This window comes from Dromaius novaehollandiae, chromosome Z (genome assembly GCF_036370855.1).
Source record: "Dromaius novaehollandiae isolate bDroNov1 chromosome Z, bDroNov1.hap1, whole genome shotgun sequence".
In the NCBI taxonomy this organism is placed as follows: domain Eukaryota; kingdom Metazoa; phylum Chordata; class Aves; order Casuariiformes; family Dromaiidae; genus Dromaius; species Dromaius novaehollandiae.
Window position 1 is genome coordinate 61373403 of NC_088132.1, and position 23977 is coordinate 61397379.

Consider the following 23977-nt stretch of genomic DNA (forward strand, 5'->3'; position numbering starts at 1 on the left):
ACCTGTCACCAAAACTCCACATTTTTGTTGCAATCTCAATCACTTTTTCATTTAGTATCAACTTTTTTTTTTTTTTTTTTTTTTTTTTTTAACTATAAACTATTTACTATTCCATCTTGTCAATCAGGAAAGGACTCTGTAGTAACAAAATATATCTGTACTAGCCAATGGCTACTCTCATTTATCTTCAAGTTTCCTTTTCACAGAATATCCACTACTATGATAAATTAATAATTTAAATAAATTTGAAAATTGATCAACACCTTCCTTTCCCATTTTCTTCTTCTTGAATGGTATTAAATACATTTCACATATCGGTTTAGTATACTTGAAAAATATTTACAGATATTTACAAGACTGTTATTCCTGATAACAAACAGAAGAATAAACCCTCCTTTCTGCCTGAGAAACAACTCTCCAGATATCCATTCCAAAAGATGAAAAACTAAGTATTTACGGAGGAAGTTGGTGCAACAGATTTCAGGATGTACAGCCTGCTGAACTATAAATTTAAATCAAACCCTTTATCAGTTTTTTTTAGATGACAGCTTACAGCTATACAGAGAAAAATTTACCCTGGAATCAGAAATTTTATCTCAGTTTTTTTAACGCTTTCTATAAAGTTTATAGACATGGCATGTCAGAATAAGAGGAAATAAATCTGTAGTATTTATATAATTTTATAAATAAAATATCTTATTAATTAGGATATATATGTTACATGTACATATTTAAAGAATAACTGGGAACACATTTTAATAGAATATTCACAATACCACACAGAGCTGTCCCTCCTGCCCTGTTTTCCAGTTGGCATACTGGATATAACAGAGACTAAACAGAGGATTAAGAGCAATAGCAAGATAAGGAAAGAAAAAAAAATCTTCTAGAATGGCCAGAAAAATATAAAAGCATATACACAGAAATTCAGGAATGATTAAACAGCTGCATGAATAAAATAAAATTTGCCATAAAATCTCATGCATCATAATACAGGATGAATTGAAAAGAATAATGAAGTACAGTATAAAACTACAAATCGTAAAGGCTCAGCTCCCTCTTCCCCTCAATTTCCTCAGCCTTTTCTACCAATAAAATAAAAAAAGCATTCTTAATTCAAGACCAAACCCTTGTGAAGACAAACACCATAGTTTTTGCATAAACAAGCATATCCAATCAAACTTGTTGACAGATGGAAACAACATAGTGCCTTGTTTCACTAATGTTTAGCCTTTAGAGAAATAATTTGAGCTACAAAACCACCAGCTTTCCTATGGAAAACAATTTTTCAGATATTTACCTGAAGGGAGGCTTTGAAAAGGATCTCAACTACCTTATGATAAGGAGTATAACTGTAACATTTTAATGACAAAAACAATCTGTGTGTTCTTGAAAACTTATGCAAATGCAAGTCTCAGTCTGCCCATAAACATTTGAAGTCTGTGATCCAAACAATACACATATGCTGAAATTAAAGAAGATGTGATCCTCAGTCATACATCTTCTTTGACTAAGTTTTTAGTCCAGTCTAGTCCAGCTCAAATATAATTCTCATACAAATAGATTAAATTCCCATAAGTAGGGCACCTGTGTATTTTTATCACACTCAGTTTTCACTTACTGCTAACACAAATAATTTGAATTTCAGTTCAAGCTTTCTCTTAAGATCATCGTTCCTTGGGTCTCTCCTGCCAGGGTTTTCCTAGTCCTGCACTTTACTCTGTCTGCCTTTTTATAAATCAAATGAAAGATAATCAGATCCACCTGAGTTAACTTCAGAGTGAGTCAACCAAAACAGTTAGGTACTTGTATGCATCATATTTCTGTACCATTCATTAAAATGACTTAAAGACATGCTTGTATTTCTCCACGAGGTCTTACAACCTATTACTCCACATTAAAAGCAAGGAATACAACAGGAGGGATTTTCAAGAGCCTCTAAGTCAATCAGTTTCTAACACATTTCAAAACTTTTGAAAACTCCACATAATAAAGTAATTTCAAAACCACAAGTATATAAATATATATATATATAAAAATAACTCATTCAGCTTTATTAAGTAGCAAATACTTTGATGAAATTATTTTGTGTCTACATGAACAAACCCAGACAACTAACATGCAAAATAAAACACCTGGAATAGACAACCATGTAAAGGAAGAACACTTTAACAATGCAAACACAGTTTGGGTGGCTACTACTTCATATTTGCCAGTCAGCACCTCCCATCCTCTCCAAATTTTTTGCAAATAAGTTCAAAAAAGAACTACAGCACTGTATGGACTTGATCTTCACATCAAGGTTAGTTAACTCACGTTCAGCTTGTTGATCCAGCAAAAGTGTAAGATTACACATGTATTAAAATCTTTAAACTCCAAAACACCTGAATCTCTAAGGATTTATTGAGATGAAACAAAATGAGAAAGTGGCATTGCACAGATGCACGGCATGGAAATAAGAATGATATGCCTTTTTTAAGTACTGCAGGATGCTGAAGATGCTAATTTAAATCAGTTACAGGGATCTTGCACACTTTTGCCCTAGAGGCATCTCCTCATGAATTGTAAGTAGCCTCAGGCAAGGAAAGATTTCTTTCCTTCGTTTGAACAAGTTTCTTTTTATATTATCTCCTCAGGGAAGGTGAGAAAAAACAACCTTTCCTATTGAAAATACATTTAATCCTACTTATAACAGAATTTCTAAGTATGTTGCTACTTACCTCAGCTAGTCTGAGTTACTGCCAAGAGATCCTTCATCTCACTGTGACAAAAACTTTAATATTTGAGTAATTTATTTTCTTTCAGATAGATTCTGCTATTCTGCTTTCCTGAAATATTCCTTTAAGGGGTAACAGATGCCAGGCGTGACAGTGTAATCTAACCTAAAACATTGTGCTTGAGACATGGTTTCCAGTGATAGTCTGGAACTAAGGAGGAGATTCAGAAGTCTTTAAACCAGAAAAGAAGAGGTTGATTTAAAAAAAAATACAGAAGGGTTTGTTTTCCTCACACTTAAATTGGGAACAGTTCAACTGAAGTCAGTGTTTAACTACAAAATTACAGAAGTATAGCAAAGATGCAAGAACTTGATCTAAGGGTATTGAACTGGATGGCAGTCTTTTGACAGTTTGGAATCAGACCCTAAATAGGAAGTGGAGCAGATAATAAAACTTTATTTATGATAAAGGAGTTTTAAGCTTAATTCCTAAAACACCTGATAAATTTAATAGTGTAATTAACACAGCAAAAGTTGCATCAGTCCCCCTGTATTTTGAATACTGCAACTCAATTTTACCTCCATTTTATGAAAAACACAAAAGATTAGTTCTAGGCCTGCTGACTGTGACAGATAAGAAAAATACGATCATTGTTCAGGCTGATGTTTACATTGGCCTTAATGGTAGGACTTAATTGCTAGCATTACAGGTGGGGCTAAGCACATACACAGAGAGTGGCAATGATAAGGTAACAGTATTTTTGAGCCAAATGTATTACAGTATGCAAAGAAGGTTCCACACTATTAATTTTCTTATTTTATCATTTTGTTATTTGTATCAATTTTGACAAACCTTGGAGTAATGCCTGTCCTCATAATAAAGGAGGTAGAATCTGTATAAAATCCAGAGATTTCTTCTTTTTTAGGAAGAAAAAATGAAGTTATGCATAAAACATGTGCTGGAATAACAACCAGTTTAATTTGCTCAAAGTATTACCAGAAACCCACTAACCTTCAGAAGGCAGGAAAGAATATGTATTGGGACAGAGAAAAACAGAGTTCTGCTTTATGTTTTTTCTTCAGTGATGTACAACTAGAATGCAGATTTTTAGATGAATAGACCAAACCATCTTTCACCACAAAACATTCCTGATACGCTGAACTTCACAAAAGTAATTCTATAACTCTCGTGATGCACTCTGCATATATAATCATGAGTTCATGCATAAGCGAGGTGAGAAAACAAGGAGAGTGCACAAAGAAATCTGTACAAGACCATCCCTGTTTATTTGTTACAGCAGACTTTGTATACATTTTAAAGAAGGCAGATCAAGTAACTTTTGTCAGTATCTCTATTGCAATCTTTAGTAACGAAAATGACACATTTGATATGACAAAAGGTCATATCAGACAGACAATCAGACAGAAATATCAAGAAATGTAAAGGTAAAGGTGATAGTGATACTCAGTTAATACTGCATTATTCTGGAATTATAGATACATGCAGTATTGATTTTAAAAATGTTAATAAGATTCAGATCTTAGAAAGAAAGAACAATTTTTTTGAAAAAAGGATTTAGGAAACAAAATCCATATGAATTACAAAAAAATTCTGATATGCCTTAATATTTTGAGAATTCAAATAGAATTCCTGTCAGAAGTGACAGATGCAGAACACAGTGTGTATATCCATAATTAAGACCTGAGATAGATAACACACTTCTTCCAGAATAAAGGAAGACTTTTTTCCAGCATTTTTAAGTACTACCAATGAAAAACAAAAACATTCATTTACTGTAAAGTGCCATAAAAGTGATAAATATACCAGATATGATATGAATTAATATATTTATTTGAAAGAACTTATAACATACTTTCCAGTACATTTATGTTTAGCATAGTCTAATATTACTTTGGTTTTCTTCACACCTTTAACTATTATTCAGTTATTGCTATCATAGCCCTGGCCTGCATTAGACCCTGAAGAGCCAGAGTGTTGCCTTGAAGAGCTTACAAGCAAGAATCTGGACATATTTACTATCCATGAATAACCTAATACATTTGTTTACAGTATCAGCGTCCAAGGTTGGATTGATTACTGGATTTTAAAGTTTGCTATAGTGAAAAAAACAAGAGTTTTCCTAAAATAAACTTACTAGTTCATTTAGTCAACTCAAACAATATAATCTTAGAAGTAATTCCTATAGCCTCAAAACACTGTTTGAAAGAGCAGAGCCTACTGACCTGTGCAACTATGTAGGTTTAGTATGCGACAATGGAAATCTCCAGTGAATCTTTTCTGAACTTTGACAGCTTTTAGGCTGTCCCAGAAGTCCCAGTCTAATATGTGATTAATTTTCTAGTGTCAGTTGATTTTGAACACATGCTTAGGATTACCACACTAAAACCAAAGCTAGCTTACTACTAGGCTTTTGTCCTCTTTTGCAAAGAGAAAGATAGAGAAAAGCATTCTTTTTACCAGCCACAGAGAGAAAGAGACTGACTAGGGATGCTGGGTATTATTTTATGAGAGATTAATTGAGGAAAAAATAAAAACAGAAATAGTGGAATAAAACAGAAGACTTTGCAAGGATGACAGATTCAAGATACACACTTTGATAAAAGTACAACTATATATATTGCAAAATCTTCATCCTCATACATATTTCTGCTGTGTAGTACCCAAACCATCAAAATCTGGATTTTGGAATTTGCATGATTCCTCAAGGGTACACAATTCCCTTAAAATCTCTGACTTCAAGAAAGCATCTTTCTATGTAAGACAGGACCTAAACACATCTTTAAGTCCCACTAAATTTAATAATAAAATAAATCTTAAGTTATTAATCAATATATCAATTAATTAATATAACAATCTTAAATAGGGATCCTTGATACATTTTGAAGGTTTTCTAAACACTTCAATCATTTGATTCCCTTAAATTTAAATTTATTTATTAAAAATAAAGTAGAAAATACTTCACGCCTCAGTAGGATTCTTACATTTTGTTGTTAGTTTCTATGCTAGTTGTTAGGTTTCACGGCTCAGATAGTATTTTGTGGCTTTTCTGTTTTCTCATGTGTGGTAATTAAATTTCATCATCCAAAGATTACCAGACTGTTTAAAAATTGCTCTAACAAGAAAAATTAAAATAAATCTTTAAAACTATTTAAAACTAACATATAGTTAAAAACTGGCCAGATGGTATTTGTCTAAAGTAAATTTCATTGAAAGAGATTCACAGGTTTACACTATGAAACTCTGAAAAATGTATCTTTTTCAAATATTTGATTAAGCACTTCAAAATGCTGATGTAATTCAGCACTTAAATTATAATGTTTGATGTAATTTCTGGCATCACAACAGCAAATGTCACATAAAAGAAAAACATCTTATTTAAAGTAAGGTCATGACAGCAGTCTGGCACAGTCAACAATCTTATCCACAAATTGGAAGGCTGGTTATAATCAAACTTGGAAGGAGCGAATTCGTTTTTTCTCTCCCTCCTCTTTAAACAATGTAAACACTTAAATTTTCACCCCCAATCCTCTTTAATGCTCTGAATTTGGGAAAAAACTTAAGTAGGCAAATGTTTAACATGAACAATTTCAAACAGTGATATTAAATGTGATACCAATATTAATAAAGATCTGCCAGTAGATGTAAAATAGATGTCTTGCCACCACCCATCAATTAGCCGGTAGCCTCAATGCAGAATTAGCCCCAATTCTGCAAAAGTTCAGCATGACCTAAGCCTTATTCTCACACTGCTCTATTGTCTTTAGTGAATTTTTACCCTTATTGTTGCAAGTTTTGGCTGAAATGAAGTGTTTATTAATCAAGCACAGGGTCATATTAATGCAGTTACATGGCCTCTGAACTAGCATTTTTTCTAACCCAGCCAACTCAGAGCATAAGCAGACACTGCGCAAGTGTCTGCACCATCTGCGTAGACATACCCGATAAAGCAGGTCACAACTCACTCTCCATCCCACACTCCCCCAAGAGGATAGCGAGAGAACAATGGAAAAATCTCCTGCTACACACAGTTATTTCCTGATACTAGTCTGTTTTATCTATATACAATTTTTCATATCTAAACTAATGTGGACTAGGTAAATTGTTATATATTCTGCAAGCTATCCTGCATGTTGGCAATCCTACTGCATCAATGAAAATTCAGGCCAATAAACTAAAAATGATGTGAACTAAGTGAGATGTAATAAATGCTTTGAACTTTTGGGCAATCAAAATTACTTGCTCAGGTGCAACACTTGGTTTTATTAGTTAGATTTTATTATATTATACTCAAAGTGTCTCTAAATTCTTTTCTGTTATTCAATTATAAATATGTGTGACAATAAAGGTATACTTTTTCATTCCTTATGTTTAGCATCTTTAAATACTTAAGATGCTAGCTCCCATCCCACGTCCTACCTAAATTACACACATTGAACTTTTAAATAACTCCTAACAAATAAGTTTGCCTAGTCTTTTATTTTTGTTTTTTATCTATTTCCACAATCCATTCAATTGTTCAGTATCTTTTTTTTTTTTTTGCAGTTTGATACTTCGTCAAAATTTATATATCAATTTATTTCCAGTGACATTCTCACATCTTTTGCTCCCTCCACGTACCATTCTCTTTTTATAGTTTACTTCCCCCCCTCTAGAATTTCCTTTATTAGAATCTAGCATTTAGTGTGACATTTACTTTTGTTCCTTGATGATTAATGAATTCATAGTTTTCTAATACTTTTTTTTGCCAGTAGTCATAAGATCCAATATGAATACTCAGACCTGTTTTCATTCTGTAACATACCAACCATAAAATACAATGTAGTGAGATGACTCTACAGAGACCAAAGCCAAGTTTAAGATACTACACCATGCTAATATGACAAAAAGTTACAAACATTTACATGCTTCCACTAGTGCTTCCACAATTAATAACATTAAGCAAGTTTAGAAGTCCTTGCTAAATCAAATCATGCTTCTTAAATTACCATTCCAACATTGCTGTAAGACAGGAGTATTTAAGGTTAGCAGTCATAAGCTACTTCTTAATTGTTCAAACATATATCCTAAATTTTAATCTGCATCTTCTTCAAAGCTGATTATTCAGAACTGAAATGTTCTATAAGATTATAGAGAAAAATATGAATATTTGGCTAGAATGAAAAGGGGAAATTCAGAAAACTACTTTTAGCTCCATTTGAACCATGATGAAAACAAAAGCTATGCTCTAATTGCAGCCAGGCTCCAACATTCTTAAAATTCAGGCAATTAGATCTGGACTTCTTTTAAATTTTATTTTGTGCCTTTGGGCCACTTCTAGTTATAAGGCTGAAATTCACAAAAGACAGAAAAGCCTTAGCTACTTCAACATTAGCCAGTGATACTGTGGAATAGGAATAAAACAGTTCTGCCAAGGCCCTGACATCCTCACTACGTATTTTGGGAGTATTCTGTTTTGGACTACCAGCAGGAGACCGTTAGTGTGCTCCTCGAACATATCTTCCAGTGTAGCTTCATCCCAAAGAGCACATCTGATCTGTGGTAAAATACTAATGTAGACGTACCTTTTAGTTAATATTCCTATTGCAATTTTAACTCTCTCCTACTAATCTTAAGCTCTGCAAGATCTTTGGTCCTTTACAAGAAACTGCCTCATCATGCAACTGTACTTTTTCTTTCCATACAAGTTAGAAGCTTTGTACAATTCAAAAGACAACAAGTTGATAGACTTGTGACTGACATCTGAAAAATATCTGAAATACAGTGGGTAGAATACAAAAGTCAAAACTGATAATTTAAAACTCTGTACTAATGAACTTTATATAAATCACAAAACTAATCAGAAAGATGGCACTATGGGAAAAGAAATCTAACAAGTGTCAATTGATACTGCTATCAGTTGCCATGCTATTGACATCAGCTGAAGTCTTGACAAAAGCAGCCAACAGGAAGACTGTACATAGTTTCATCACCTAATTATTTTAGTATTCAAAATAATTTAAGCATGTTACTTACTCATTAAATGTTAATGTTTGATAATTCTAGGTAGATTCTGGTTTAGCTGATATTTTGATTAAATTTAATTTATTTTTAAATTTTTAAAAAAGGCTTTCCTTTTCCTTGAAAAATCTAAAATGTATTTCTAGAATCTTAGTTTTTCCTGTATGTCACAAATGTGGACACAGCATCCCAAGGCAGAGAATACGCTACCATTATTCCTGTCGCAGTAAAGGCAGAAAAATTACTTACTAAAGTAATACCTTACTGACTAATTTCAGCAGACCTACAAAGCCATTATTTTAATTGCTTGATTTAAAGACTCATAGTGATAGAAAATATAATACTTTTCCAGTAATTTTTCCATCTAGTTACTATCATTGTTAAAATTATGCTCAGTTTCTCTGCCCCCATCAAGACCTCTCTAGAAGTCACAACTTACCTTTCTTTTGATTTACTAAATAGGTTGTGCTTCACAGAAACTTGACAAATAGAACACCTAAGCCCATCTCTGCCATAAGGCAGGATCAACTGTTTCTAAACCAGTCCTAAGTAGTATTGGTCTAATCTGCTATTAAAAATTCCACTCATGCTCTAGATCATCTATTCCAATACTTAATTATACTTATCTTCAGGAAGTTTTCCCTAACATCTAAGCTAAATCTCTGTAGCTGCAATTGAAGCCTATTATCTCCTGACCTCTCCATGGGGATTACACAGAATAATTCCTCTCCATGGTAGCCTTTAACATTCTCAAAGATTGTTAATATGCCCCTTTACAAAGTCATCTCCTCTCTAAACTAAACAGTCCCAGTTCTTTCAAACTTCAAATGTTATGCTTTCTAGATCATCAGTCATCTTTGCTGCTCTCCAGTATGCTCTCTTAAGGTGCCTCATCTTTCTTTCAAGTGCAATGGCCAAAACTGGGCAAAGTATTCAGGCAGAAGCCCTGCTCAGGTTGAACAATAAGTCTGCCTTGCTTACAATGTGCCTTTTTTATACATTTCATTTTAACCTTTTCAAAAGCATGGCACTGTCAACTTGCAGTCAGCTAGTTATTTACTGTATTTCCTAGATTTTAAGCTGAATAAGTGGTACCTACCATCTTGTGTTTGTGCAACTGATAATTTCTAAGCAGAAGTTACACAAGACAGGATAAGCCAATTTGCTACAATAGAAAGAGCTCTTTTCACCCTTGAATCTTCCCCTTTTCCATGTCACGTATTCTGTTTACTTTGACCTGGCTTTTCACCTCTGTGAACTGATTCAATCCACTAACCCGGTACAAAACTATTCCGGCAAAGAAAAAAATGAACAGTTTTTTTTCCATGTTAATAAACTGAATCAGATCAACAAATGCTCCAGTGTGGACTAGGGCTAGCGCAAGGGAAGGCAGTGAGCCAACCAGCTCTTCACTTGGACAACTGCTTGTGGAACTCCACCCTTAGCATGCAAGTTTGCATTTTTCTTTCTTCTTTCATCTTCCCTTTCCCTGCCCCATATATTTTCTGCAGTCTGCAAATTTAATAAAGGTATTCCATCCTGTTTCCCATATCATTAACAACAGACTCCTGTGAACCCCACTTTGCAGTTTGATTATGAACATCTGATAACTACTCTCTTGGAGCATTTTGTAACCGTTTTGTTAGTGTCAATATCTCTGGGACTCTTTTATCCAACTTGCTAATATGCTTCAGCGAATTTCATCAAGTTCAAATGATTTTAACACACCTAACTTATCTAAATAGTCTCTAGTTTGTTTGCTCTGTACCTGACTGCTTGCTTCTATGTCACCGATTGTATGTAACTATATGATCCAAGCTGACCACTATACTAAAGACTGAGGTAAAAGAGGCATTCAAGCTTGTTTCCTCTTTGTTTAGCATGTGAACAACTCTTTTCTTGCTCATTCTTCTCTTGTTATTGTACTTAACAATGATTTCCAGTCATAATTTTGCCCTTCAACATTTGCATCTCATTTATCATCTTTTTAATTTTGTCTTAAGTTTTAGCATGTGCTTATTTTCAGATTTTTTAATTAAGTACTCCAAGAACTTGTTGAATAGGCTCTTTCCTCTTTCCTATATGTTTTTCTCCACAGGTACTAGAATAGACCACATCCTGAGCTCTAACAACACTCAAAAAAGCAACAGTAGGGTTACTTTGACCATTAGATGTTACCTACAGATTTTCAGCAGGTTTATCTCCTGTTACTCATTTCCCAGAAGGTGAAATGTCAGGTGAAAACCTGACATATAGCACTCAGTTTCCTCCTTTTTTCTTTTTTCCCTACTTCCTGGCCTTGAATAAAAGGTATTTTTCATAACAATACCATAGTATTAACTATGAGTATCGTCCAAGTATGACTTTAACCAGTCACTGTGCTGGTAGATTTCCTCTAATTATGCTGCAATATCTCCTCTGAAGTAACTGGCACCATAACAGAGATAATGTTTAAGTAATGGTACTACAGTTGCCATGTATTACTATACATGTATCATTTATATATTCATATATGTACATAACATCTTCTCTCTTTCATTTCTATGCTTCTACTTGCAGTTGTTTTTTTAATATGTCCAACAACTGTATTTATTGTCTTACCAATGAGAGCTTGCATTCATTTAGTGACTGAGCATGATTCCTAGAACCTTTTTAGAGCCACTACTTTGTGAAACATGGCTCTAGTTTTCATACACAAGACCCAGATGTGGCAATTTTAATCCGTCAAACTGGTCGCTGTTGAAGCTCACCCATTATTCAAGGGAATCCACGTTATTTTCTAAAAATGATGTTATACTTTCTACCACTCTTTAAACTGTGTGTCAACTACAATTTTTTCTGGCAATAAATTTGTATTTTCTTCCAGGTTTCTTATATTGTTGAAAACAGGACCAAGGATCCACTCCAGAAATGAGTCCAGCAAATCTGGAGTGCCTGAAAATTTGCCTATTTTTTCAGTTCAGCTAGCACAAGGTGTTACATCTTCCTACACCAAAATATGTACCTTACATACCATTACAGACATAGCAACTTGGGCATTTTTAGTAAGAAATGAAATGTAAAATTTGTCTGACTAAAAAGGGGGCATCTACAGATCTCATTTTCCTAAGGTTTATGGAGAACATGTGAAACTGACTTTTTGAATTTGAGTCATTGACTCCATTGGAATCATTCAGAGGAACTGTAAAAGTCTTAAGTCAGTAACTTCGTGTGTGCGTTTAAGTATCTTTCCAAGTCAGAATGTCAAGAAGGTTTTCCAAGTCAGAGCACGTATGTCCCAACCAAAAAATAAACCATAACAGTATTTCAAATCTAGCAACTTGCCCAACTGCACATACATAACTAAAGAATGTTTGAAAGAACAAATGCTATCTGTATAGCTTATTTATATAATAGGATCCTTTCATTACTATCAGTCTACAATTTTAAGGAAAATAACTTTTTCTTTCAAAAAAAAAATCTACTTTTCAACAATATAGTGATCACATTCATCCACATATTTTTCTGTTAAAAATACCAAACAACTTTAAAACTGGAATGTTAAGTGGAAATCTACACATCACCTGCTATAATATACTCTTACCTTCCTTTTCTTTAGATTTTACAGCTCTTTCTTCTTTTCTCTGCTTTGCTTCCAGCAGTTCACGTTTCAGCTGTCGCACTTCTTTCCGTAGCTCCTCACTGCAAAGAGAACAATATTTACACGAATTTAATCTTCTGGGAATGTAAAGCCACTCAGGAGAAACAGAATCAAAGTTAATGGGCAGTACATCTCTGCTATAAACAAAGGGAATGTACTGACTCACTGATGCTAGGAACTTGGCTTAAAAATCAATTAGAACCTAGAGAAAGTTCATCTTTTCATTAGCAAAGAAAGCAAAAGAACATAACAAATGACTTATTTTAAGAGCCCATTAGAAATATGTCAAGGACACGAATAATAAAACAAAGAACCCCATTTGTATTTTTAATTTAACATTGTATTATCGTAATATTTAACTACGAAAATCACACAAAAGAACATTTGAAACAGAGATGTTGCCAAATAAATATTACATGTATTATAAAATTTAGCTTACTAAAGTAATAAATCTTAGGATCTTGGATTTCTTAGATGGACAGCAAATGCAGTTGCTGAGTGACAAATTATTACATATGAAAATCAATTTAATTTTTACAAAAAATGATCAGCTAATAACATTAGAGAGAAGAAACCAAAAGGTTGCAAGTCAATGTGCCAATATCAAATGAAACATCTATCTTACTTTGTTGTATTGTTATATCAAATAAAATGCTGTTTTATTAGGGGAGGAGCTATTTCTTTGCTCTTCCAATGGTAATGAAATTCTGTAGATGTTAAATAGCTGAATGTCTAAAGTTGTTTAGAGAGATGAAGTATGGTGAATCTATCTGCTTTTCTGGTAAATTATTTGAGTGCAGGACTGATAATCACCTCTGCACTGTTATCTCAGGCACTACTCACACTTCTCTTTGGCAAACCACTTAGATTACATTTCTTAAGTTCTTCTGAAAGGAAGAGACGTTCTTCCATCTTATATCACTTTATCTACTTCTTCTGAACTTGCGGCAGTATTTCCAAAGCCCTTTTGAACGTGGACCTCAGAATCAGGCACTGAGTTCCAAAATTCCAGTAGTGCTTTACTGAGGGTACACTTGGTATCTTAGTTTTAATTCACCAAGGAATACAAAGTCATCACTGTATTGAGTGCTTACATTATATTTCACAATGACTCTAGATCCATCTCTCAGCCACTTCTTTCCAAGCTGTCACACTACGGTTGTTATACTATCCTGCAGCTACAATCCACATTTCTGATTTCCAGTTGTATGACCTAGCATTTAGCTGTATTGTAAGTTTTTTTGTTGCATCAAGGCCACTTAACTATTCAGTTCAAATTATTTGCAACAACAGTCTGTCTCAGATACCCTATTATCTTCTTACAATATTAAGCTTTTCAGGCTTGACTGTTTTTTTAATAAAAAGAAGAATGCCAATGGCTTCTAAATTAATGTTTGATACAAATCTACCTGCACTATAAACACTGTACCAACTCAGTTATTTTTATAAATCAAAAAACCTTCAACTCCAAAGCCTTTAAAGCCCATGTCATCCCCTCCCTTCAACAGTCATCTACTACCTATGAAACTACACTGTCTGGCATTAGTTATGACACTAGTCTCTCTCTCTCTTTTTTTTTTTTTTTTTTTTGCGTTGATGAGCATCCTGAATTAAGCATTCTGTTATTCCTGGTTAGGACTGAAGCTAGGCTAACTCTTTTACATCTCTCTAAATCATGCCTTTTGCCATGTTTAAATACTGAAATTACACTGGCAGTTGTACAATTCTTTATACTTTTTTCAGTTTTCCAAGGCTTATTAAAAATTAATATGAGTAGAAAGCATTTCATTTTACTGAATTTTTGGATTTAAGTTAAGTAGGCCTCTTAACTGGAAATGTTTAATTTTAAAAGATGCTGTCCAACTTCCTCCTTTTTAATGGATGTGAACTTTTTATCCCACTCACAGTATATATGTTCCACATTTCAAATACAGAACATAAATATCTATCGAATAATTTTTCATTTTCTATATAATGATTTTACCATCTTATTACCTTAGATGACTCAATATATAACATAGGATTCCACCCGTCCTTTTAAGTCTCAACTGTTTAAGAAATGCCTCCATGCTCGCTTTAAGCCCCATGGTCATTTCATCAATATTTCATTGATTCTTCTGGCCTTCCTTGTTGGTTTCTGTATTTCAGTTTCACACATTCTTTACCATATCCTTTTCCTTTTTCACTGATTTCTTATTTCTTTTAAAGGGGGATGTTTCCTTCCCAGGGTGACTTTATTTCACATCCAAAATGGGTATTCTTGCACAATTCTTATATTTCGATAATACGTTTTGTCTTTTAATTTTCCAACTCAGCTATGCAAGTTAAATGAAATCCAGTCATGAACACTGTATGACTGCTAATTTCTAGGCTAGCAACAGAGTAGATCAACGTACCTCAAACAATTTAGCTCGCACCTGATGGTCGAGAATTACCCTTTCTCACTTCAACGGAGTACAACACAGCAGAAGTACCTCTGTGATTCATTTGCAGTTTTACGTATTTCATGGTGCAGCAAGTCTCCAACACTCAGAAGTATTGGCCTGGAAAATCTTTTGAGGTTCCACTATTTTCTATGATCCCAAGGTTAAAGAACTCTTTTCATTGATTGTTTCAATACATAACTTGCAAGAGTTTCTTCATTCCAAGACTTAGACTGTTTCAGATATTCATACCACATAGTCGTATAAAGTAAAAATGCTCTAGAAACCTAGAGTCATCCATACGGCTGGATAGCCTCCACACTGAGGCTGCTGGAGATTGCTTGATGAACTGTAACCCTCCTAATGAATTTGAATGAAAGTGGATGTTTGTGGATCAAGATCCCATCCCTATGAAATGCAATGGGAAGCAGTAGCTTGAACACAAGACTGGAGGCTAATAACTTAACTCTAATCTTGGTTCTGTCTCTAAGGACCTATGCACAAGTGGGCAAGCACAAGCTTGTTTATCACCTGTGCCCTCAGCTGATGAGCTGTGAAGAAGCATAGATCCAAAAACTCACGACTGCGCTGATACGGTGTGGAGTTTCAGCACCTTAGATCTCTTATTGATTTAAGGTAATTTAATTTTTTTGTTGTTGTTTGGCTTGCCTGAGTTTGAGTAAAGCCCACTTGTACTGCTTGTTTCTCATGAGAGATCTTCCATCTCTCAGCATTTACGTATACCAGTATTAAAGCTTCATGTATCAATATACTTTTATCTTAACAGTGGGGTTTTAAACAGTTATCATTATAAGGTGATGTATCCCATGCTTTAGCTTTCTTTTTTTTTTTTTTTTTTGTATTTTAAATCAGGAATTAATAATTAATAAGGAATAGCGTCAATTTGAAATTTAGTCAAATACTGTAAGTTTAAACAAATAAATTTGCTTCTAAAGTAAAAAAACACTGAAGGCGTCTTGCTGCAAGTAGTAAGGTATCTTCTGAATTTACAGAGCCTAACTGCCTAATTCAGAAAGGAGGAGCTCTATATCAGACTTCATTTTGGCGGAATAAAGAGACCTGATGACAGAACTAAACATTAATTGTCACTCAGTGTGCAAGTGATCGTATGATTATACTTGCTGTGCACAAACACAAAACTCCCCCCCCCAAATACTTGTCTATGTTTGTGTACTCATGTGCCCATGTATATAAACACAGTAACTAGCTGTATTTATCTAAGCATATAAATCTATAGCTAATATATATGATACACAGACACAAATAAGACCTAGCAAGGCACAGTATCTTATTAAAACGTGGTTTAGGAAAACGGTAGTTGCGTATACTCAGAACTGTAATTTAGACATCCCCACATCCTGCGATCATGAAGCCCAGCAGATACCAAAATTCATTTGATGCCTATATTTTGACCACAAAATGCTTCAGAATTCTGAACGTAGCTTTCCACACACACTTAAATATATCCCAACTCGAGTCTAAATTCCATCACAATTCAGAGGAGACACCACTCCCCCTGTAAACACCGCTTAAATCCCCAGAAGGGCCCAAACTCCATGAAGTGAGTCTAATACACACGTATTTACTGAACCTGGTACAAACAATATTAACTGTGGCCACATTCTTTCAAAACTCAGTTCCTCAGAGGGTATACAGATAGCTTAATACTCAGACAATTCACTCAGATAAAATGTACATTTATAATGGAGAAACTATTTAGAAACTGAACAACTGACAGAAGACTCTGGTATATTCTCCATCACTGGACTTGGTGTTTTTCTAAAAGGTATGCTCTAGTTGAAATGCGAATTAATTCAGGGAAGTGCTGTTGTCTGTAATAATGAGGATTAAATTAAATAATTATTTTTGATCTTATAGCATCTTATTTTCCTTCCCTTTTTACATGATTATAATTACATTATTGTTATTTTTTTAAAAGGCCATTTCCTTTCATTTTGCTTTTATTGTTTTTTCATTCAGCAGCAGCAGAGGAAAATGACTAACTGAACATCCTTAAGAAATGGTAAAATTATTTAGTAAGTGTTGTCAAAGTAAAGAAACAAGAACAAGAAAAGAGGAAATGCTCTTGTTAATTTTATGAAGTCATTTTATAATGTTACAAATAATAAAAGCATGTCAAGATTGTCAGATCAAGTTTAGTTTTTACATGAACAGCATCCTTTGACACCTTTTCTCAAATAGTTTAAATTTTCCCTTACACTGTTCTCCAGTGTATACTATTCTAGAAATTATATACATATGTATATATGATAAATTAATAGTGAAGTACTTCAACACTGTTCATGTGAATTCATAGTGGAACGGATGCTAATTTAGCTAGTTAAACCAAATTAAAAACAAACAAACAAACAAACAGAAAAAACAAACCGTAATACAACATCATCCCTTCATAAAGTAAGCTATCTGAGTGGAAGACCACTGGCATTCAGTCTCCTCCTAATACTGGCAATCACATTCCTTTTTCTAAATTTATTAATTCCATTTGCACATTCCATATTCCACATTTTGCATTCTTTTTCTTAAGTTTAGTAATGATAATTTTCAAAGCCTATTATATCATTTGTACCCATGATTTATAAGGCCATTCTAGAGCTAACAATCACATACTTTAGCAATATTAAGGGATGAGGAGGAAGAATCCCTATTAAGAGTGTAGTTTTTAATTTCTGTAAGATACTCTTGAAAAATGCATATTAGAATCTCTCAATTTGAGAAATAAAATTCTAAGTTAAAATACATATAATATTTAAAAATAGAGAATTTAATGATAAAACAACATAAAAACAGCATGTTTGTACAACTAGCTGATATGCAAAATGTGGAAGAATCAAGGGAAATGTTTGTTTCATAATAGGATAGCTTTGACGTCTTTTATGATATTCCCCCTCTTGCCTATTGGGGTACCTGTGGAACATACAATTCTTGGCATGGATAGCAAATTCTCACATTTGGCATGCAGATCTAAGACTTTTCTAAGGTTCAAGAATCTTATTTTATCTGGATTACATTACCGTTCATCTCTGGCACTGTAAGAATTTAAGAACTATAAATATGAGAATGAAAATTATGGGTTTGGAATATGCATGGCATCTTCCTGCCAGCCTGGTTTTGCTGTAACGGTCTGTCTTCTGCAAAAAGTACATCACAGTCATCTCTCAAATAAGATGATAGTATAAAAATGGTGGAGGTCTTGATATTGGAAATTTATAAACTAAACATTTCAGTGTAGCTGCTGGGCCCTGTATGTACACATGTAATAGGCCAATTGTTTCTTGACTTTAGCAGTACTTGGTGTACAGCAGTCTGCAACCAGTACTATAATATTTTGTTTAAAATCTTTTGCACTGAAAGAGTTTATGGATGAATTGCCAATATTTCAATAGTCCTGGTTAAAATATATAAAGATTTCAATGATGAAATCTAATGTGATTGGCATGTTTATTTCAGAGTACATTGGAAACCATTACTGTCTTTCCCTTTCAAAAAACTTGAGCATAAGTAAATGGATTACATAATTAAAGCATCAGATAATTGGTACTCTATTTTGATGTAATTATGTATACTGGTCTATGAACTGTATGTCAGCAATCTCAGTACTGAGCAATGAATTCTCACCAGCTGAAATAGCTTAAGAATGTTATCATTTTACTCTGCTGGGAGAAGCTTAGCAAAACAGCAAGGGCCTGCCGGGTTAGTGCAAAGTACAAATACTCACAAGAAGCAGCAAAGTTTTAAGGGAGAGGCAATATCTTTCGTCAGGGCAACTAGGACAGCTGGGGGGAAAAAACCCACAGGTTTCAGGGCACATGAGCTCTTCTTCAGCTAGTTTATTTTTCTTCCACAGTTAGCCTAATAAAAAGTATTAACTTTCCCTACAAAACTTGCTTTACTTAAATTGTTCAGCCACTAGTTACACTGCCAGAAATGGCAGATGTATGCATTAAGACATGTATAGAAGCATATACCATAGTTTTAGCTTAAGGCTGTGATTTTATGCATGGTTATACACTATCTATACTTCTGTTTTCCCAACAAATTCTGGAACAGATAGGAACCTAACTTTTCCCAATGAAACAGAAGAACCTAACTTTGGCTAATACAGGCAACGTTGTTAAACTAAACAGAATAAGCAGCAGAAAAACACCAGGAGACTGCCAGCACCTCTCATCCAAAACAACAGGATGTCTATCTCTATTGCAAATGCCTAGCTTAATGCATGAGAGAAGTGCATTTGCTGTTTCTTTTTTTTTCTTTTTTTTTTTGAACAGCACAGCACATTGATGGTTCACTATTGTTCTGTGATTAACAGGTTTTTTTCCTCCTCTGTCATTTCCAAATGATGCCTTGCAGCAAGAATTCTTATTTTAGTCCCTTACTGCATGATCTTATGATTTTTATTGTTAAATTTCATCTGATTTCTATCACTCAAGCTTTTGAGATCATCCAGTTTTCCTTCAGATATTTCCATCTTTAAGATACTCCTCTCTTGTTTACGTTACTTTCCAGCTTTGTACTATCTACGAGCTTCATTTAACAAACTTCTGGTGGTTTTTTTTATATATTAAAGTATTACTGAAAATAGAAAATAAGATCTATCCTAAAAAACTTGACCCAGATGAATAGCCGCTCTTTCACTATAATTTATGCTCTCCTTTAACCAACTCCTTACCTGTTTTACAGGTCTTGTTCTAAATTTCCATCTCCTCCAGTTTAACCATTTTCTACGTAACATCTTATCAAATGCTTCTTTTTTTTTTTTTTTTTTTTTTTTGCAATCCAGATTAAATTCTATCACATGTATTTAGTCTAGAAAAAAATTGCTTAGAAAAGACCTAAAGACAGGTTAGTTTGGCAGAATCTGCTTTAGTAAACCAGTTGAAAATATTTTTCTATTTTCCACTACTCTTTGATTATTCATACTTTCAAATCTAGACACTTGTATTGATATTGGTCTACCAGCTTAGAGAAGGAGAATCGTAACAACCAGTCATTCAGAAAATTTAAATGGGTGGTTTCACCAGATAAGTCAGAGAAGTCCTAATGTCAGAGATAAAAGTCCTAAAAGCTTTAGGAGCAACATGAATGCTTCCTGTAAAACAATAAAAGTCTCAGATGTTATGCAAAGCTCACAGAAAGGGGACCAGAAAGCATGGGACGAAAGAGCATGACTAAACAAGGTGTAAAAGGTTATTCAAACCAAACAATTTCATACCTGCAAACTTAAATCTAGGGCTGCCAGTAAAAGAGAGAATAAATTGTAGAGGGTATGTCAGATGCATAAAAAGGCCTAAGACAAGTTTTAAAAAGGAAACAGGGAAACAGCTGAAGGTATTAAAGCTAAAATGATTGAACTAGCTAAAACAAGAAAACATAAAAGAATGAAAAGGTCACCAGTTCACATGGGATTAAAGGGAATAATAAAGCAAAACAAAACCATTGCTGATAAGGGAAATGATTTATTTGTGTCAGCTTTCACAAGAGATGATGCTGGGGAGATAACGCTCTAAGAAACTGCTCTGATTTCGAGATAAAGATGAGACAATACCAGAGACAGAGGTGTCAGAAGAGATACCAACCTATTAAAAAGTGATAAAGCTCCAGCAAACATCCACTGGCAGAAGCTCAAGAATATAATTCCACTAACTCACCTAAGAAACAATGTTGCATCGGATGATCAGATAGCATCAAATATTGTACTTTTGGAACAAAAGGCTATGGGATGACTAAGTGATATATAGTAAACTTCATGGCATCTTCCTGTCAATAGTTTTAATTACTTAACAAAATAAACACCATCTGAAACAGCGAATCTCCATGCTGTCTCACTAATCAAACAGTTTATTTCAATGTGTTGTGAACGTGTGGGTGAACAGAGTAAAGGACAACATGCTGAATAGCTTTAGATATTCAAAAAGCCTTTTACAATGGGCTTTTCAAAAACTGAGAGAACACAAACAATGAGAAATGGATTGAAAACAAAGCACGTGCTAGGGAAAACAGCTAAACTAAGATGAGAATAAACAATTTTCATTATGGAAAAAATGTGATACTTAGCTTCAAGTTTAATACTCTGGAAAACTGAATGAGAAGTATGATGGCACCATACCATTGTGGATGGTGGAAGATGCAAAATCAGGTCAGTCAAGCCCAGACAGAATGTGGTGATTTCTCATGGATTTAACTCAGGAATGGTGAGTGGAATAAATTATCACAGTCTGGCTCCCTGAAATTCTGATGAAATTCTGCTTAAAAATGGAGACTAAGAGACCCTTAAAAGAGAAATCAAGTGACTTCCATGCCTTACACAGTTCTCACATAACAGAACAAGCTCAAGAAAAGCCTCTGAGCTATTGACAACTCATTGACAACTACTCTACTAATATGCAGCTATGGAAAGAAATAACATAAAAGGTAGTACGTATGAAATAGTAAGGAGAATAATAGGAAAAGTATTATAATGGCACTACAAGAGACAGCAATATTGCTTAATTTAGAGTACTATATACAAAACTGGTCAACCCACATCAAAACAGCCAACATAATAAAACAAGCTCTAAAAAGGATGATAAAGATTATTCCCATCATGAACCATCTCCTCTGACAAGACATACGGAGAATATGGATTATCTATTTCAGAAAGAAAATCAGTTAATGGAAACATGAAAAAGGGCAGAAAATAATAAGACCTACAAACTTCTAATATCTGAACACAGGAGACATTCAGTAAACTAAAAAAAAGAAATATTTTTCACTCTTCAAATGAGACAACACATATCATTTGCCCATTGATCTTTTTGCAGTAGAAACCTTCATATGATTAAAAGAATTTCTGACATTTACATGGAAAACAGGAATATCTGTTTACAATTATTAATGCTAAAAATGAATTTCAGAAGAAATGTTCATTCCTTGGGACTGAAAACCATAATCTAATTCCAAATCAGCTCATGTCCATCTTGGGTGATTCCCTACTCCCTCTGAGGCAGACAGTGGTGGCCACTGGCAACCAACTGAACTTGTCAAATTCTACCCCATCAATGGAGGCAAAACCATTTAGGATATTAGCATATGCCTAAATGAGGCTTTCCTCTCCAAGCCTCACTCTGACCCTCTATTTTATGAAAACTGTCATCAATGCTCACAATTACAATTTACTGCAAGTACTAAAACATGCAAATCAGCATCAAAAGAAAATAATGTGAGCAAAAAAGAAATAACTTTCTCTATATGTTATTAATGCCTGAACAGCATAATACATTTTAATATCTAAATGGACAGATTAAACTAAAAGCACAATATATGCCAATTACATATCGCTGTTTCTTGGAAATTGGATAAAACACTTGCTCTGAGTTTTGCCTGCTGTTTCCCAACATCTGATAAAAATTTATAACAGATGGAAATGATTGCAAAGTGAACAGCACTCCCTTCATGTTCTCCATTCTGCTGATTTAATCACAAACACACTGAATCTGATAGTAATGAAACAATAGACTTGTTGTTGATGAGATCACCAAATGGCTTCCATAAAAACCTATCAGACACTGTAAAATAGGCACCACAGATGTACAGAATCCTTTTCTGACTTGCCATATCACCTGTCTATACAAAATAGTAAATTCTGTCTTAGAAGCAGGCTTCAATAAAACAAATAGTCTACTTCACTTAATTCGTAATTATTTCAAAAAGCCAGATTCAAAAAAAGAAAATCTTGCCAAAAATGTTTCACAGTTAGTTGGCCTACAAATTTCTAAATTTCAGCATCTTTCTGTTACAAAATGGCAACGTTATTCCCAAGTGAGTCTGCTCTGCAATCTCTATATAATGCATATTTTAAACAAACAAATCATATTCAAATGCTCTGCTACTGCAGACTACTACTGAGATGTATGTTCTAGCACACAGCAGTGCTACCAACTTTAAAAAACACTCAAAGTTAGGCATATGCCCAGGTGTTTGCAGGATCAGTGCCAGATCGACTGAAAGATCAGTGAAACATTCTACTGAATCTACCTATTCTATTCCCCCACAATAAGGACAGATTCTTTTTCTTTTCTTTTTTTTTAAACTGAGAACCAAACTGAACAGATCTCTGAAGAAGAGAAACAAAATAACTTAATTCTTCTAAAACCTCAATGTTACATAAAATTGCTTTTCTATACATAAAAATGTCATCAACTTAATGTCAGTTTAAAACCTGATTTGCAGAATGTTTCAAGGCTAGAAGCAATCACTGTGCCTCATTCAAAGCTAACAAAAACCTCCGCTTTCCAATAGTACTATTTTAGCCTAAAAGGATCCAACAGGGTGATTCATCCAGCCTGAAGATCCTTCCTGGCTGCTCCCTCTCCTAGGGGCTCCTCTGATCCAGACAAGGGAGAGCAGACTGGAAAGAATTTTTCTGGCAGCAAGAAAAAAAACCTAGCTGGAGCTCTGCCTTCCCCAAGTCCTCTTTTGTCACATGAAGGGACCACATGTACATGAGGTGATGGGGGAGGGATGTGGGACTCTCAGGGGAAGTCAGAAGCCAGGAGCTACACTGTCAGAACAATTTATCTGGCCTGCATTGTACTTCTTGTCCAGGTTGGAGGGGCTCCTGAAGGCAGAGAGCTAGGTAGGGGCTGGATGAAGCAGTCTGGTAGCAGCAACCTGCTCTGGTTTAAGGCAGAAAATGCACGCGCAGTAAACGCAGCACTTCAGGGAAATAATCTTCAGAGATGTACTGTACAATGCATTCACAATAAGCCACGTAACATTACAGGAAAGGATTACTGTTTATGATTGCTTTCTCTCGTTGGAAGAACGATGTAGCCCACTCACCAGACAAGGAACAGCTCAGCGTAGAACTGCTTCTGTCAAAGGGGGTGGTCAAGATGACATTGTAAGCACCTCTCGCCTTATTTTTCTGATCCACTCTACCCAGATATGCTGATGGAAGGAGTGGAGCAGACCACATACGATTAGGACTTCAGTATGACTGGGCAATCAAGGCCCTCTGGCTGTCCGATGAAAGAAGAAGAGATCCCTCAAGTGTCACCCTTTCTGAAGGCTGTTCCTGATTCAGAATCCAGTGATCAGAGATTGGATGTGATTAGAGAGATTGAACGTGGAATTCTCATACAGAAGGCAAATTAGTT

At 34.4% G+C, this 23977-nt stretch overlaps 1 protein-coding gene across 2 annotated transcripts in view; it reads right to left on the bottom strand.

The window, feature by feature from the left end:
• The window catches only part of LOC112987038 (CWC27 spliceosome associated cyclophilin), a 111997-nt gene that overhangs the window by 25748 nt on the left and 62272 nt on the right, over nt 1-23977 (bottom strand). For both annotated transcript variants that reach the window (XM_064502293.1, XM_026106693.2), the window contains exon 11: nt 12319-12416. In XM_064502293.1, coding sequence (XP_064358363.1) covers nt 12319-12416 — 98 coding nt within the window. The remainder of the gene's footprint in view (nt 1-12318; nt 12417-23977) is intronic.